The sequence below is a fragment of the Equus przewalskii genome, chromosome 18 (assembly GCF_037783145.1).
Source record: "Equus przewalskii isolate Varuska chromosome 18, EquPr2, whole genome shotgun sequence".
NCBI lineage: Eukaryota > Metazoa > Chordata > Mammalia > Perissodactyla > Equidae > Equus > Equus przewalskii.
Window position 1 is genome coordinate 12465703 of NC_091848.1, and position 17061 is coordinate 12482763.

At 46.0% G+C, this 17061-nt stretch overlaps 1 protein-coding gene across 1 annotated transcript; it reads left to right on the plus strand.

Annotated features, from left to right (window-relative positions):
- The first annotated feature begins 883 nt into the window (after positions 1–883).
- Positions 884–15825, plus strand: CLDN11 (claudin 11). The gene is made up of 3 exons (XM_070583100.1): positions 884–1730; positions 5219–5383; positions 14562–15825. Exons 1-3 carry the CDS (start codon positions 1502–1504, stop codon positions 14792–14794), a joined length of 627 nt encoding a protein of 208 aa, XP_070439201.1. The 5' UTR covers positions 884–1501; the 3' UTR covers positions 14795–15825.
- Positions 15826–17061: the final 1236 nt, after the last annotated feature.

Sequence of the window (17061 nt, forward strand, 5' to 3'; positions counted from 1 at the left end):
TTGCTTTGGGGACTTCTTGAAGCCACTCTTCCCTAGAAGACTTGGTGATTTGCCCTGACGCCGAGCACAGACATGGGGAAGCATAGTACCCATGACTTGTGATCTGTATCTCAGATCGAGAGTGTCGTATAGAAGGCTTTGTGCTTGCTGAAACCCTTTGCATCTTTCCATCTCCTGGTTGTCCATAGAGGCATAAAATAAGGTAAGCCAAATGTGTCAAAGAGAATTAAAAGCCTTTAATGTAAATGGAGCCCAAGGGCGACTTCTTCTACATGATAGTAAAGGTGCATATAATGGGTCTTATTTGAAGGTAAGGAGAGAAGGTGGCCTGAAGCTGTTGACGGTGATGACAGCTGACACTTGTCAGCGCTCACTGTGGGCCAGGCAGCATTCTCAGGGGAGCACAGACATTCACTTATTTACAGTGACCTGGAGCTGTCAGCCTAGCATTTAATGTGTCAAAAACGGGACATTTGAACCCTTAAGGAACTTTCAGAAAGTGATAATCAGCACAGGTTCCCAGGAATGGTTGGAGATGGGGGGAGGGGAGGTGAGACGGCCCACGGAGTCTACCCCTTCCTAGCGGTGTGAACTTGGGCAACTTAACTTCTCTCATGCTGCTTCTTCACACTTTTCTGTGTAAACAATTGTTCCTACCACAAAGGGTTGCTGTGAGAATTAAGTGAGATAATACATAAATACAAATGCATGCACCAGTCCATGACACAGCTGGATAAATGTGAGTTGCTGTCGTTGTCAGCACTATGATGGCCATGGCAGCCCCTGATGATTTTTGACCACGGGAGAGCATCGCTTTCTTTCTCCCGGTAACTGCGGTATGCTGAATGCTTCGATTATTCCTGAGGGCAATTCCCGGCTCATCAGTTACAACACTGGGCCGGGGAGGAACACAGTCCCCTCGGAAGCACCAAGCTCTCCGCTTTCAGCTGGAAGAAGGAGCGCCTGGGGAGAAGTTGAGGGTGGGATGGAGCGAAGCGAAGACCAGAGACAGAGATGAGAGAGGCGCAGCAAGGAGAGAGAGAATTCGCAGCCAAACAGACCCGTGCCTGACGCGGGCCCTCTCGTCGCTCTCCATTTCTTGGACTGGACCGAATCATTTCACTTCCAGCACCGGCTGTGCGACGGGGCCGGCCGGCCTCGGGATCGCTCCCCTCCCTAACCCCGGACCCCGCCCTGCGATTGGCCGGCTCGACCCCGGGCCGTCGCCGATTGGCGCTCGCCGGCGGGGGCTACGGGGTTTAAAGCGGGGGGCGGGGGCGCGCTGCCCAGCCGCGCCGCTGTCCCCGCCGTGCGCCCGTCGTGCCGTCGGAGCTGCGCTCGCAGCCTCTAGTGGCCTGTCTCCGCTTCGAGCATCCTGCGTCGGGCTGTCGCCGGCCAGCGGCTCTCGAGCGCGGGAGAGGGAGGACCGGGGCAGGCTCAGTCCAGCCCGGGGCGCGGGCGCAGCCAGTGAGGGGCGAGGCTCAGGGACGCGGCGGTCGCTATGATGGTGGCTACGTGCCTGCAGATAGTGGGCTTCGTCACGAGCTTCGTGGGTTGGATCGGCATCATCGTCACCACGTCCACCAATGACTGGGTGGTGACCTGCGGCTACACCATCCCCACCTGCCGCAAGCTGGACGAACTGGGCTCCAAGGGGCTGTGGGCCGACTGCGTCATGGCCACGGGGCTGTACCACTGCAAGCCCCTGGTGGACATCCTCATCTTGCCGGGTAAGAACCCCCGCCTCGCAAGTGGCTGCTCTTAAACCCTTATCCTCAGGGCAGACTTGGGGGCGGGGGTGGGGGGGGTGGGGGGAGGAAGGATGGGTGGGGGGGGACATTAGACGGCGTCCACAGAAACATTTTGGGGCTTGAAAACCTTTAGGCACATTTTTGACACCTTCAGTCCCACCTAGAGGAATTAGGCAGCCCTCTTTCAGCCTCAGTTTCTTATCTGGAATTTGGGATCACAGTGGCGGCCACTGGCCGAGTCACCCTGAGAAGTTAATGAACCAACTCATAGACATGTAGTTGGAACTCAGACCATGTTAATTACGTCGCCCCACCTGCCCCATGCTCTGGCCATAGGTTGATCAGAAGTACTTCACTCCCCTGGCCCCAGCCTTCCCCCAGCAAAGGCGAGGAGGACAGAGAGAAACGCAAGTGCTCTGAACAGGTGCAGGCTGTGTCCCCGTCCTCCTGGGACGGGAGGCGTCCTGGCCAAGTTAGGGCCATCCGAGCTCCGCCAGGTCGGTTCCCGCAGGTGCCGGGGCCCATCTTATTTCCCCCACCCCTTGTCGCCGCAGTGGGGGCGTCCGTCCGCGGGCCTGCATGACCCCCCTGCCTCCTCCGCACCGCTCGGTGGAATGGGGAAGAGCGGGCGCCCCTCGGAGGGCCGACTCTCCAGCTGGGCCCCGGAGTGGGGAGCGGAGGGAAAAATCGCTTAGCCTCCACCTCCCCCGACGCCAGGCGAGGGCCCCATCTTCGCTTGCTGCCCCGTTGAAAAGTGCTGGAACACAGTTTCGGTTCAGATTTAAACCTTGAGCCAGGTGGGTGATTGGCGAGGTCGTGGGCGCCCCTTCGGGTTTTCTGTTCGGAATCTCCGTCCTGCCGTGAGGGTTTCTCGCATCCCTGGCCTGAACGCGATTGCCGTCTGTCCCGCTAGCCTTTGAGGATGGTGCGCGTTTAAAGGTCTGTCCTGGTTTCCTTAACAAGCGGCCTGACTCTGCTGAGCGCCAGCCTGTGGCTTGGTGCCTAGTCCCGGATGAGCCTTTCGGATGAGCCTTTCGCTTCCCAGAGACTCTGCTCCCGCTTTAAGCCGCCCCCCCGGAGTGCCTCCTATTTCCCAGGCCTTGTAGTGGGAATCAGTCCCCCTTTTCTCCTGGCTCTCCTGCTGTTTGACTCTTATCCCCATCAGGGCACATTTCGATTTTTTGTTCATTGTTTGTGAGTCAGGTTCTCCCAGCACATTTTAAATTCCTTGGAGATGTAGATGGCGTCCTACTCTCTCTGCATCATCGCCTGGACCTGGCGTTGCCACCGGCACACGGCAGGTGCACGCAAGGTGGGCCAGTCCTGCCGTTCACGCTCCTTTTCTCCACTTCGGACTTTCAGAATGACAGAGGGGGGAACCCAGATCTGGACCCACCTGCCGTCAGTGCTGGCGTTGGTAGACCTGGGTCAGACTCGCATCCAGTACTCCCGATCTGGGTCGTTTGGGACAGGTTATGAACCTCAGTGAACCCCAGCTGTCTTCTTTAAAAATGAAAATCAAACCACCTATCTTTCAGAGTTGTTTTGGGGAGTAAATGAGATGAGAGATATAATCCTCCTTTGATGTAGTAGATGTTCCGTAAACGCTAACTGTAATTTTTTATTAAAAGCTGGGCACGGTATTTAGTAGGAATCTTTGAGGGAAGCATAAAATGACTCTCTGCTTCCTTCCCCTGAAAGTAAATTTACTGAGCATTCAGTGCCAAGTGGTTTATTTTCAGAGAACATAGACCATCCCACAGATGGAGTACATTTTAGGGAGGGCCTGCTGCTTCCTGCTGTCCCCCTCCCTCACACTTCGGCTGGAGACAGGGACATTGTTCAGTCTCCATCATTTCATTTTCAGACATGGCCTTGGCACCCAACACGTGGACAGCCTGTGCCATGAATTTCAGCTAGTTGACTGTCTTCTTTGTGTCCGCCCTGGCTCTCCTACAAGCCACAGGGGCATAGGGCTGTGGCGCGCTGTCCTGCCTCAGACGTCCTGTGGCTCCTCTGTGGGGGTCTTCAGGTCAATAGATACCTGACTGATTGATTACCTTTGACTCTGAAGAAGCTGACATGGGCAGTGGTTGGAAGAGTGCCCTTGTGGAGTGTGAATCCTGGCGGAACGTACCTTGCTAAGAGGCAGCGCTGCAGCTGGGTCCTGGTGCACAGGGCGGGCTGGCCAGTTTTGGTAGGAGGGTCCTGGCGTGTGAGGCAGAAGTTGGGGCTCATTTTTGGCTTTGCCATTAACTCTGCCTCCTCCAGGCCACTAGCTCTACTTCCCTCTGAGCAAAAAGGGGAGAGCAATAAATACAACCGCCCGTTTTTTTTTTGGAGGAGGGAGAATGTTTTAATGAGAAACAATACGTTTAAGCCTGACATATTCTCCCTGTGTCTTGTCGGATTTGTTTTACATAAATATGGCAAATATTGTGATCCGTTTCTTAGCAAAGTCGTTCCGTCGCATTTTATTTGACAGTATAAAGTTCAGGTAGTTTGCTCCACTCTTATTCTTCAACTTGCTTATTCCTTCATTCATAATCGTTTGTTTACATCATGTGTTGTGGGCACTGTGTTAGCTCCATGAAGACCGAGGCAGGTGTCTGCCCTCCAAGAATCCCTGGGGCTGGAGAGATGCCTTTAACGCAATAATGGACCACTGTGGAAGCGTGCCCAGGGCGCCCTGGGTGAGGCAGGAGACGGAGCCTGACCATCTATGGGGGGCAGGATTCATGAGCACAGCAGCCTTTGGCGAGTTATCAAGAGAAGAAGCCTGAGTCCCAGTTAGGGCCACACACTATTTATACACAATGTGAATGACAAGCACATGGTTAGGGACAAAATTACCAAGTACACCCAGAGATAAAAGTACTGCATACACAGAGTAACACCACCAGGAACAATAGCTGACCTTTTTGGAGTACTTAGCATGTGCTAGGCAGTGTTCTAAGCACTGCGTGAATTAACTGATTTCATCGTCATTGAATTCGATCAGAGAGATGTAGGTACTATTATTATTTTTACTCTATAGATGAGGAAAGTGTCAAGACACAGCAGTTCAGTAACTTGCCCGAGGTCACACAGGTAGAGCGTATCAACAGCAGGCTGGACCCAACGCAGCCCGTCACAGAAGGCTTCTTGGAAGATCTGAGAATCTGGATCGCTCACAAGGTGGTGTAATACTGTAATGGGCTCTTGGCCCTTTCATCCTGGAGGCTTGCCCAGTGGTCTAAACCAGGACTCCCTCATTCAGCCTCTCCAGCCCTCAACCTCTCTCTTTTGCCACTGAGTTGCTTTAAAGGTTGAATGCGTGAAACGATCTTGAACAACATTGAACACACTCTAAGTCCTGGAATGGGGCACGAGGGAGGAAGGTAGATGGTGCTGAATTCCCGTGGGGCGGGGTTCAGGATCCAAGGGGACCATGGCCTAACCCACCCCGTCTGCTCTCTCGTTGCCAGGCTATGTGCAGGCTTGCCGAGCCCTGATGATTGCAGCCTCGGTCCTCGGTCTGCCGGCCATTCTCCTGCTGCTGACAGTTCTCCCCTGCATCCGAATGGGCCACGAGCCTGGTGTGGCCAAGTACCGGCGGGCCCAGCTGGCTGGCGTGATGCTCATTCTGCTGGGTAAGACAGCTTCCCATACAGCGCCCCAACTCGGAGTGAACATGATGAGTCTCAGATCTTGCCACTCCTTCCTCGAGTTCAAGAGGCATGTGACAGGAAGCCGAGTGAATCTGTGGCGGAATAGACCCCCATGTGTATCCCTCATGTTTCATGGGCAGTTTATATAGAGGGATAGGTAATATCTGCAGGGGTCACTGAATATAAAAATAAGTTAAAAAACAAAAAGAAAGAATGGATTTTGAGGACACCTAAGAGAGAAACCAGGACAGAAGAGAGTTACACAGTGGCTCTCCACGCAGGCTTCCCGATGGGATTCGTTCTTGAAAACTCCTGTGCCCAGGTCCCACCGCAGGTCAACTGAGTCAGAATTTCTGGGTATCAGGCTGGGCAAAGATTTTTTTTGAAAGATTCCCAAGTGACTCTTACGTGCAGGCAGGATTGAGAACTTCATTTAATGTATAAATTAAGACTAGAGAAAGAGGAGGGCAAGAGAAAAGTAAGATGTTGAGAGCGCGAGATCACTCAGTGATGACGCAAGCTTTTATTCAGTAAGCATTCACTGAGCACCTGCTGAGTGCCAGGCACTGGGAGGCGTTGGGGATACTGGGGAAGAACAGGTGGCCTCTGCTTTGAGTGTACTGGGACATCTCGATAGAGTGTGCTGTGTGCTCATCCAGAAAAGGTACACGGGCTGTGCGCACACATAGGAAGGCACCTAAGCCAGACTGGAGGAGTTTTCCAGAGCAGAGGACCCCAGCGATGAGTTTTGAGAATCGAAGAGAAGGTGGTCAGGTCATGGATGGGAGAGAGGGACAGTCCAGGCCAAGCAAATGGCATGTGTGCGTTCAGGTTTCCTGATTTCATACACACAGAGGGCCTGACTTAATAACCTAGGGAGGCTCCTTCTAGCTCTGTACTCTTCAGTGACTTCATTTCTTTTTTTTCTTGAATGCTAATTCCGTCAGCACCTTCTAAATTCTAAGAGAAGATGTGAGTTTTGGGAACAGCAGCTCTTGTTGCAAAGTGTACTAATACATTAGTGCGGAGATGGTGGTCTGCATGTGGCTTAGAAAGAAAGTCAAGCTCTCCTGGGCCAAGGAATTCCCATCCCCAGACACGTTTCAGACATGTGCTTAAGGGGTAAGGGTGACAGGTCAGGGTTCTGTCTGGCTCAGGGCCACTGAGTCATGGTCACCCACAATGACACTCGTGAGGTGAGGGGACATGAGAAGTAGGGGCACCATTTCATGAAATTGCAAAGGGTTGGAGGTTTTCAGGGGCTTGCGAAGCCACCCAGAAGTCAGAGGATGGGTTTGTGTGTGTGTGTGTGTGTGTGTGTGTGTGTGAGAGAGTGTGTGTGTGCATCTGTGTGTGTGTGGTAACAGGAGTGAAAAGACCAGAAGACCACTGTAATTTCCAGAAAAGAATCTGGGCGTGACCATTTTGGTTCCAGCCACAAAGAATGTGTGTGGGAGTGCCACATGGAGCACACAGGCGGCATCGTGCCCTGCATCTAATTCACACAGTCCCCTCTGGTGGTGCTTTTTGGCATTCAGATCCCTGTATCTGAATTCTCTTTCCAGCGGGTCACCAAAGCTGCACGAGGAGACTGGTTTGCGGAATCCAGGTGAAACCCTTCCCATCTGAGATATTTGCCCTTGCTTGTTACTGTCCTCACATTCTTACAGAAGCCCTAGAAGGCTCTCTTTGGCTTTGAGGATGCCAAAGCCATAGGATGGGTCTGTTTTAGATCATCATCTTTAGAAATTCTGGCCTTCCGTATGAGAGTCACAGAATATCCACAAGTAAGAGGATACGTTAGAAACAAGCAAAACCAAACCCAAATGCTGTGGAAAATAGATATAAAAGCAACGTACATACAGGCAAATAAGTCTGAAAAAACCTCCTAAAAACAAATAAATCGTTGTTGAATAACAGGGTTATTTAAAAACGTGTCAACCACTTGTTTGAAACTTCCTGGCTGAATTCAATAAAGTTTTTCTTTGTCTCTTTCAAGTGGGCTGGTGGAGGTAGACAGATCAGAGAGGAAAGTGTGTGGTGTGAGTTCCTCAGCCCCTGTCTGCTGCCTGCAGTGAAAGGATGGAGGGGGCATTGAGGACCCCCCAGGAAGGCTGTGCTTTTCTGGCTGCTCAGCCTGGGATGGGACGAGGGCAGTGCTCCTCGACCTCTGGTAGCCGGGCATTTCCAGTGTTACCTGCTCCTCTTTGATTCCTCCTGTCCGGATTGATTTCTCGGTGGGCCACCACTGGCCTTTGGGTTGGATGTTGTTTTGACTGGAACGAGCTGGCTCTGGAAATGTAAAGCTCATTGTCTCAAGTGTGGCACCTGTTGGTCTCCTCTGTCTTCTCCCCACCGAGCCCCTGTGCCTTGTTTCCCCTCTTGGCCGGGGTGGGAGGAGCAAGAGAGAGTGAAGGCTCCCTTTGTGTCCCTCTGGGTTGGCTTCTGTCGCTGTCCTGGGAGAAGCCAGTGCTGGGCTTGTGCTGGGTCCTAGGGGTCACCGATGGTGCTCCAGCTGAGATGTGGTCGCTGACCAAGGGGGACCAGGCCACACTGGGGTCTCGGGGCCTGGGAACTGGAAACACTGTCGAAGCTAATCTTGGTATGGAGACTGTAAGCGCTATTAATTAAAATCAGCTCTTCCTAACCCTGAAAAGCTTTAATTATTTTTCTGAAAGCTTAATAAAATTATGTCTGTTGTACAGCTTTATCTTCTCAGTGGCGTAAGTTTAATGGCGTGAGGATTTGGTTCCTGCTGTGGAGGAAGAAAGGAGAGCCTGATGCTGCTGGCTTCTTAAGCCAGATGAGTAGCTCAAGGAGCAGCAGGCTCCTCAGATCTGGGATGATCTGAAGTGAATCTAATCTGTTTGTGGCTTTTCAAGAGCCCCTGCCAAGGCAGGAGGTGCCTGTGCCCTGAGTTGCTTTATCTTATCATTTGGAGTCAGACCAACTGTACTGAATCTCAGATCTACCACTTTCTACCCATGTGAACTGGGGCAGTTAATGTCTCTGAGCCTTTATGTAAAATGGGGGCAATAATGCCTACTTCCGAAGCTGATAAGAATAGTGAAATGATGTATGCAGGTTATTCAGCGTGATGTCTGGCTCAACAACTAAGTGCTCAATAAATGATTGCTATTATTATTGCTGTTGGTCAGAGGAGCTACGGAGCTAACCCAGAGGGCAGCTCGGCATTCTTCTGATCCTAATTTCTGCAGGGTAGTCTTCACACACACAGCTGGTAAGGAGAGACAATGAGGTGTTCCTGGAAACACTAGGTTGCATCTTGGTATAACAGAAATATTTCTTTTGTTCACTTTGTAGAAACCAGAGTGCAGGAATCAATAGTGGGAGTTTTTTTGCCTATTCCCTTATAAAAAGCCATATTAAACTACCCAACTGAAAATGGTCAAGTTAGTTCTGATTCAGTTTAATTCTCACCTCTCTAGAAGTTAGAAAGTATTTGATTTGGGTGTTTCTTGGGGAGATAGGGTAAGGAATGGAAGGAAAGGAAATGTGTTTTCCTTCCTAAGTGAAATTTTTTCATCTTCTCTCTCTTTCTAAAAATATGGCCCCAGGAATCCTATTTGTATTGGAAAAAAGTTGTTTTAGCTTGGAACTTACAGGTTAATAATGAAATTACAGTAAAATGAAGGATGTGTGCAAATGTGGGACAGATTGAGCTCATCCTGTACACAAAGTCAGGCATCCTATGGGGAGGGGAATCCTTGTGTGTGGAATCAACAGAGATGCCCTTAATCCCGGGGCCTTAAGAGAATAGTTAGAAAAAGTCTTCTTCCAAAGTCATTAGCTTTATACGCACAAGTCCCTAATCTAAATTAAATTTCATATGGGCAGTGGAAAGGCTGTGGCATCTTAGTATTGTTGTGGCTTAAATGACCTTCTCAATAAAACTGGAGGGATTAACTGCTTTATGAAGTCTCTGCTGTCTGTAAATTCTGTGATTTAAAAAAAAAAATGAACAAATGGCCATAAGGCTAGCTTTCAAAAAAGGTTATAGGAAAAAAAAGATAATGATGTGTGGAATAGAAACAAGGGAAAAAATGTTGAAAGCAAGCCAGGAAAATAATACACTCAGATATTCCATTGACTTGATGATTGTTTAAATATTAGATCTTCATAAAAGTCATGGTGTAACAGAAGTATGTCCTTGGCAGCAATGTTTTCTTAAGTGAAAACTTAGAGAATGGCAAATGAAAAAAGAAAAACAAAAATTTTTCTAGTTTTCCATTATAAGGAAACCACAAATAAATATGACTCCACGCAGCTGCCTGTTAGAAATCTCGTTGCTTGTTGCCTTGAGTTAACTGGCTCCTTTGTGAAAAGCTCAAAGTGAATTGCTGATTAGATCATGTGTCATAATAGCATTGATTTCAGAAGACGGTGGTCAGTGCACTGGAAAATGTTAAATGGAGGGGGATTTAAAAAAACTTTTTATTGCGAAAAATTTTAAAAATACGCTAAAGTAGAAAGTATGATGAACCCCCATCAACCCAAGCTCATTGTCAGTAATGACCAACTCATGGCCGATGTGCTTCATCTACACACTTCTCCTTTTCTTCCAGTACCCAGATCTTTTCTGATGCAAATCTTGGTTATTATACCAAGGCAGATTTTTTCCAGTATTACTAATTTACATCGGAGTAATTTAAGTGATTTTAATGAAAATATTGCTGTGTGCTAGAAATGATGCTTTTAGAAGTTCTTTCCATGCTTAGTACTGAAACTGACAAAGCCCGAAAACAGAGGTGTTCATTGGAGGAAGGAAGGACTGTCAGAGTCTGGTACTCTTCTGTCTTTTTGGGCCTCTTTATCTCTCGGTCTGTCTTTCTCTCTATCTCTGAGTTGTTACCTCCACAGGCAAACGCACTTGTACCAATTTTATTGAACTTCGTCACATTTATTTCACTCCATATATTACCATATGTCATCTAATCCCTAAAGAAATTAAAAGCTACACCTACGTCTCATTGCTCTAAAATTGTCTTTCCAAATATTTTCTGTGTTTGGTTACATCAAGATTGTTCTTAACTTTTAAGTAGGGTGCATTCTATCAACTAAACAACACGTCGTATTAGATCATTTGAAAGTTATCAAAAGAGGCAAACAGTTTTATTCTGTGAAGCAAGGAATTCTCTTGTGTGTCTCTTTATGAGCCCAGATGGATCTGTGTCTGCACAGCGAAGCTTTCTTCTCTTCTCTCCTCCTTCTTCTTTTGTTTTCTTCAGCTAAGAATGTCCCCAATTTCCACTTTCTGCTCCCCCCAAATGGCAGATTCCCTTCTCCCTACTATTCATCTTCTGAAGGTGGAAGAGGAGACACAGATTGAAAAATCTGAGCGTTAAAATTCCTGTCTTCTTCTGAGAGCCTTAATTTAAAAATAAATTCTGATGACACAAAAAGAAAAGCAATGAAAATTCCCTTTATTTTTCTTCAATTTTCTTTACCTTACCGGTAACTGTGACTTTCTTTGAAAAGTGTTTTCTATATTTTCCCCAAATAATGGAGAGAACCATTACAAACTCTTTTTTGAATGTGTTTTGTGTGTGTGTAGTGTATCTGCAAATAGAAAAAAATCCAGCAGGCCTTCTGTGTCTTTAAAAAAGCCCCAAATTATTGCCAATTCTATTAATATTTCACATTTTTAAGTTAAATAATGATTTGACTTGCACTTTTACGTTTATTGGTTACAGCATATCCCTTTTTCCCCTCAAACCATTGCTGAAATTGAATAAATTCTCCTTTTTTAGTTTCTAAACATTCTTCTCTGTGGGTTCAATTGACGGTCACTGTTCCCGGTGAAGCCCTCATTTCCTTTCATGTTGTGTGGCGCTCTGTCCGCTTTTGGTAGTTTTGACGTGGTTCGCCTCTGAGAGCCACAGGAATTCCACCCAGAGTTCATTTATCTACTAGGAAGTAAGAGCTTGCTGGTGCTCATTTGCCTTGTTTTGAATGGATTATAAAAACAAGGAAATCTTTAATGAGGTAAATCGTGAGTTTGTAACTTTAAGTGTATCGAACTCACATGAAGGGTTCACGATTTTGGAAGTCAGTTTTGGTGTGTGTGAAGTGGAGAGCAGAATTGAAATGAGACCATCTCTCATCCATTCGTCCATCTGTCCATCCGTCCACCCATTCACTTGTCCAGTCCTGTAGGTTCATTATTTCAAGATTTAGACATTTTTCTGATTTTTCTTTTTTCTGGTGAATTATATTGGAATAAAATCTAAGAAAATCTCTAAAACTCTCAAAATCGAGACTGATGGTTACTTTTGGAATATTGAGCCTGATTCTTTCCTTATGTGATGATAACCTCCTTTATTGCTTTGCTTAGGAAGAGGGGAAGAATTAAATGAAATTAGGGGCAATTTCTTATCTTAGTCACTAAAATCTAAACCCGATCTGAAAGTAAAGTTAGGTTTACATGAAATGTGAGGAATGCTTTTGTGTGTGTGCATGTATGTGTTGTCTGTATAAATACAACGTAATTGAAAATATAAAACTTAATTTGAACCATGAGATGTTCTGAGACCGGTTAATTGTTTATAGGAAAGATTGGTTGGATTGAACCAAATCAGTTGTTTGGGGAGCAAATCTTTTTTTTTTTTCCTGAGGAAGATTAACCCTGAGCTAACATTCTGCCACCAATCCTCCTCTTTTTGCTGAGGAGGATTGGCCCATCTTCCTCTTCTTTATATGTGGGATGCCTGCCACAGCACGGCTTGATGACTGGTGTATAGGTCTGAGCCCGGGATCCGAACCGGCAAACCCTGGGCTGCTGAAGTGGAGTGCGTGAACTTAACCACTGTGTCACCAGGCTGGCCCCAAGGGAAGCAAATCCTTTTTTCCTATGGAATTCTCCTTTTCACTCCCACTCTTTTCCTCTAAACAAGCCTGTGTGTTCGGAAGCCCTTGCTGGGTTGCTGTTTTTGCCCATAGCAGAGCAAATGCCCACTTTTGGGGCTAGGGGTGCGTAGCTGGACTGTGTATTGATATGGAAAATTTACAGTAGTTGTCTCTGGCTGAAACACTCTAGAAGAGATTTCTGTCCCTCATCCTGATAAAGAAAAAGTTTTTCTCTGTGCACCGCAGAGAGTATGACTGTGACAATACCCCGTGGTTCTCCGAGAGAGCCTGGTTTGAAATCCGCGGCCAGGGGAAGAGAAAGAAAAAGACTTGTCCCTGCATCTAAGGTTTTCCTGGGCTGGAAAGGGAAGTTCTGGTTAACACTGATCTTCTTGAACATTCTATTCACAGAAGGAAGATATATCTCCTCATCGTATCTCATATAAAAATATTATAGAAGCTGGCATGATTGTGCTGACTCTTTAAGAAAAAGGAAGCCCTTAACATTTGGATTTTAGCTTCTTAGATAATGTATATAAACTCCTTAATTGTGTGACTAGTTCACAATTAATGGGGTGAATTTAGGCTATTAGAAAGCCTATTTGGGCAATTCAGAGCTCCCAAATGCACTTTCTTCCCTCTGACTTCCACTTGGAACCTGTACTTTTTTAGGATAAGAATCATTTCTATTTATGTGTGTTTCTCCCCAGCTTGTGGGGGTGGGCTTAGTCTGTTGTTAACAAAAGCCTGTGTTACAAGTTATGCAAATACAATGAGATCGTTTAAAAGGTCTTTCAAAATGGGTAAGTCTTAAATCTTTTCCTCAGTTTAGAAGTTAGTAAAGAAAACTTATATTTCCTCTCTGTGGGCACAGAGGGAAGTTAGAAAATCATTCAGTATGCGTAGAAATCAGAAAAAGCTTGCTGAGTTGAAAGGGCCAGGGGTACCCCAGGAAACAGACAGCAGACTCCTTGCAATGCCCTGTCTTGAATTTATTGAGGCCGTTATGGCTGATGATTAGAAAACTCATTTTTTTTTTAACGTCTGTCCTCCTTCAAGTGCCATGCCAACTGAAAACTTTAACTAAAATTTCTGTCCCGCTTGCAGCTGTGAGAAATCAGAAGACACCAAAGGAAGATACGGAGTTACTTTGTTTAGAGCAGAGTTGTTCAGTATGGGAGCTGCTAGCCACATGTAGCCATTTCAATTTAAATTAATTAAAATTCAGATTCGGTTTTTCAGTCTCACTAGCCTCGTGAGAAACATTCAATAGTCCGTGTCGCTGTGGCTACCCTATTTCACAGAGCTGGTCTGGAGGTTCCAAAGCCATTTTAATTCCATGTAGGCTTCTGCCTGCCCTTGCTTTGTTGCTTTGCTTAGGAGGAGGGGAAGAAGTAACTGATGCAGAGGCTGTTTCTTATCTCGTCTTTAAAATCTCAATCAAATCTGAAAGTTAGACTGGTCAGTACCAGACCATAAAGTTCTGCCATTGTGACCCATCACAGCAAATATCATCACTATAAGATCCTTGAGTGTGTAAATTCTTTTACTCCAAGAACTGTTGATTTGTGTGTTGAGATTTTGTGATTGTGAACAGCATAACACAAACTCAAACTCTTAGCTGATGCTCCCCTTATGTCTAGCAATAGTCGCGGCAGCAAGAGAATTTTCATAGCTTCATCAGGTCTTTGTAATGTGAATTGACCAAATTGAAAAAATAGAGAGGAAGATTGAAGTGGGCACCATCTGGCTTCTCATTTCTGAATAGCTCATGTCATTCAGTCATTCAACTACTATACATTGAGCAAATGTCATGTGCTTGGTACCGAGCCAATCACTGACTTTGCAAACATAAGGTAGATGTGGCACTTGTCTTCAAGGAACTCAGAACTTGGGAAACAGGCATAGAAAGAGATCGTTATAATACAAGTAGGTAAGTGTAATAATAGAATTATAACAATAGTATGTAAAGTCAAGATATATAAGTAAATACAAATAAATATTTTTGGACTTAAATTATTTATTTCTAGGTTCTTACATCGGAGTTCTTCTGTCCCTGCCACCTGTCGAAAAAATAAGGACGCAGCAGTTTGACATAAACTTTTGGTCAGCTTATTCTATAGATGCAACCCTTCGGGTTCAGATTGCTGAGGGGGCAGAGCTGTGTGTATCAGAGTTTTTTGGAGTTGGTTGGAAGCCAGAGGTGTGTGTATGTGGAGCGAAGGGGAGCCTGCCTGCTGCACGTGGTGTGTGATGGGTATGCCCACTCACAGCCCTCTCCGTGTCTCCCCAGCTCTCTGCGCCATGGTCGCCACCATCTGGTTCCCTGTGTGTGCCCACCGTGAGACCACCATCGTGAGCTTTGGCTACTCCCTGTACGCGGGCTGGATTGGTTCTGTGCTGTGCCTCGTGGGGGGCTGTGTCATCGTCTGCTGTGCCGGAGATGCTCAGGCGTTTGGTGAAAACCGTTTCTACTACTCTTCGGGCTCCAGCTCCCCGACTCACGCCAAGAGTGCCCATGTATGAGAGAGCTGTCAGCCTGCCCACAGAGGTGCTGTCGATGCTGGGCCCGTGCCCCGAGGTTTGCTCGCCCCAGGGAGGGGGATGTCCACTCCTCTGCCAGGCTCCGAAGCCAAAGGTCTCAAAAAGCATCGGTCTGGCATTTTGTAGTCTTAACACCACCTTTTTTGTTGCCTTAAAAGAAATCTTCCGCTCAGATAATGCCCACACATTTTTCTCATGGTTCTGCCCCGTTACCTCTTTTCTTGGACGTTCTTTTTTTTTCCCCACTAAAGTATATATTATTTGTTTTCTTGTTTTTCTCTCTTTAAATTTTAAATGTCTTGCAAATATTGCTGAGTTAGGTGTGGGGGAGAGAAATAAAAGACACTTTTCAGACTGTTACAGATGACAATGGGAGCCTCATAAAGATGCCTCTCTATTCCCTTCTCTCCTCTTCAGCTCCAAGGTCATTTAGTTATGAGCGATAGAAACAGATAGAACTGGGCACATAGGGTGGGGGAGGGAGGGGAATTGGGGAACTTTGTCTCCATGGGAAAGTTTCCCTTTTGTAGGTTGAGGGCAAAGGGTGGGGATATTTTTTAGTTTCTGATTTTAAATTTATCTGTACATACTTTTTCAAGATTGGTCATTTTTATAACCATGGTTTTCCTGAAATTCTCAATTCATCAGTATGAAGGAAATGAACCAAATAAACTTTAATTATATGGTAAATAACAATATAAGTGAGTATAACTCTGACATTCCACAAAACATTTTTGATTTGCAGGTTTGTGTGATGTAGTTTTTAATCCTACACTTGCATGTGCTTCAACTTAACACATTTTTAAGGCTTTTCCCCCTTTCTCTCTCTTTCCATTCTGTTAGCCATCTTGAAGTGATATTGTTCAACATAAATTGTACTGTTGAATTTGGCTTTACGGGTGTAAACACTGATGGTCTATCAGTATCTGAGACCCCAAACCCTCCAAACATTGATGGTGCCTTTTGTTCTTTAAGTGAAATCTGTGCAATAAAATAACCTGCTGTCTGCAAAACTGGCCTTTCATATTCTGTTGTATCCAGAGGTATTTTCTATTGATTTAAAAAATTTTCATTAATCTCTACTAGTAATTTCTAGGGATCCTGATCAGTGATTCAAGAACAGGTCATTCTGCACTGTGCTGAATAATTAAGAAGTGATATTTTATTCACTACAGAATATCATGATGATAATGTGTAGTCATAAAAGTGTAACCTAGATGCTCTCTAGGTTTCTTCAGCAGAGTAACAGTATGGCATCTTTGAGTCATACATAAATGGGCAGCAATGCTTGACGCTTGGTTTCAGATTGCTGCCCATTTATATATGACCAGATATATAAAAACTCCCTGATCTCCTCTGAACACTCAGTAAAGGAAGTGGCTAGGTATAAAGGGAAGGATAAAACAAACCCGTTGTATTGGATCTTTAGGTCATAATATCTAAATACATTTCTTTCAAACATCTGCATGTAGGTGTTTGAAAATTTTGAACAAGGACAGACACATTGAGTTGATTTTTGTTTGTTTTCTATTCCAGAAACTCTGTCAAGTTATGAACCTACTCTAAAAAAACAGATTACAATCTATTTTGGCAGTATTTTTCCAAAAATACTGATTTTACTAGCTGATAGTATAATCACCGGCAAACATTTCCTCTTTGGAAACATCCATTTGGGCCGGTCGTTTTTGTAGATATTTATGTATGCTAGGAGATTATAACCTGGTGGAAACTATTTCTAAATGACTTAGGCAGAAAGGACAATCTTCACGTTGATCAAAATATTTGCTTAGTTATGATACAGCTGTGTAAGGACACAAGTCATGTGATGATGTTGGAGGACCCTTCCTTCCTCATAAAAACTTGTCACGGCATGACAGGTGTGAACATGAATGGAGCAAAAGGCATTCAGAGGGAGGGTGGACAAGTAAAACTGAGTCCGCATGTCTCCTCTCTTGACAACCGCCAGCTGGAATCAGAAGTGTCAAGTCGTTCTCCTCTCCTCTTGTGTATGTAAGTGCCCGCTCGCCTGCCTCCTTCCCTGAGGCTGCTGCTTGCTTTCTCATGTAAGAGGGTGTACTACTTGATCCCCTCTGTCCCCTGCATCAAGAGAAGAGACACCCCAAGTCTCTCCTAGCTGACTGCTGCCTGCCTAATTGGGGACTTCCATTTTGCTGGTCATAACTTTGGTGTTAGGTTTCTCCGTAGTGTGAGGGAAGGAGGGCGGCGTGGCTGTCCCTCTAGAACAGCTC

Coding starts and splice junctions, on each gene's coding strand:
- CLDN11 (XM_070583100.1), top strand. CDS start 1,502: ATGATGGTGGCTACGTGCCTGCAGATAGTGGGCTTCGTCACGAGCTTC. Junction 1,731..5,218: donor GGACATCCTCATCTTGCCGG/GTAAGAACCCCC, acceptor TCTCGTTGCCAG/GCTATGTGCAGGCTTGCCGA. Junction 5,384..14,561: donor CGTGATGCTCATTCTGCTGG/GTAAGACAGCTT, acceptor GTGTCTCCCCAG/CTCTCTGCGCCATGGTCGCC.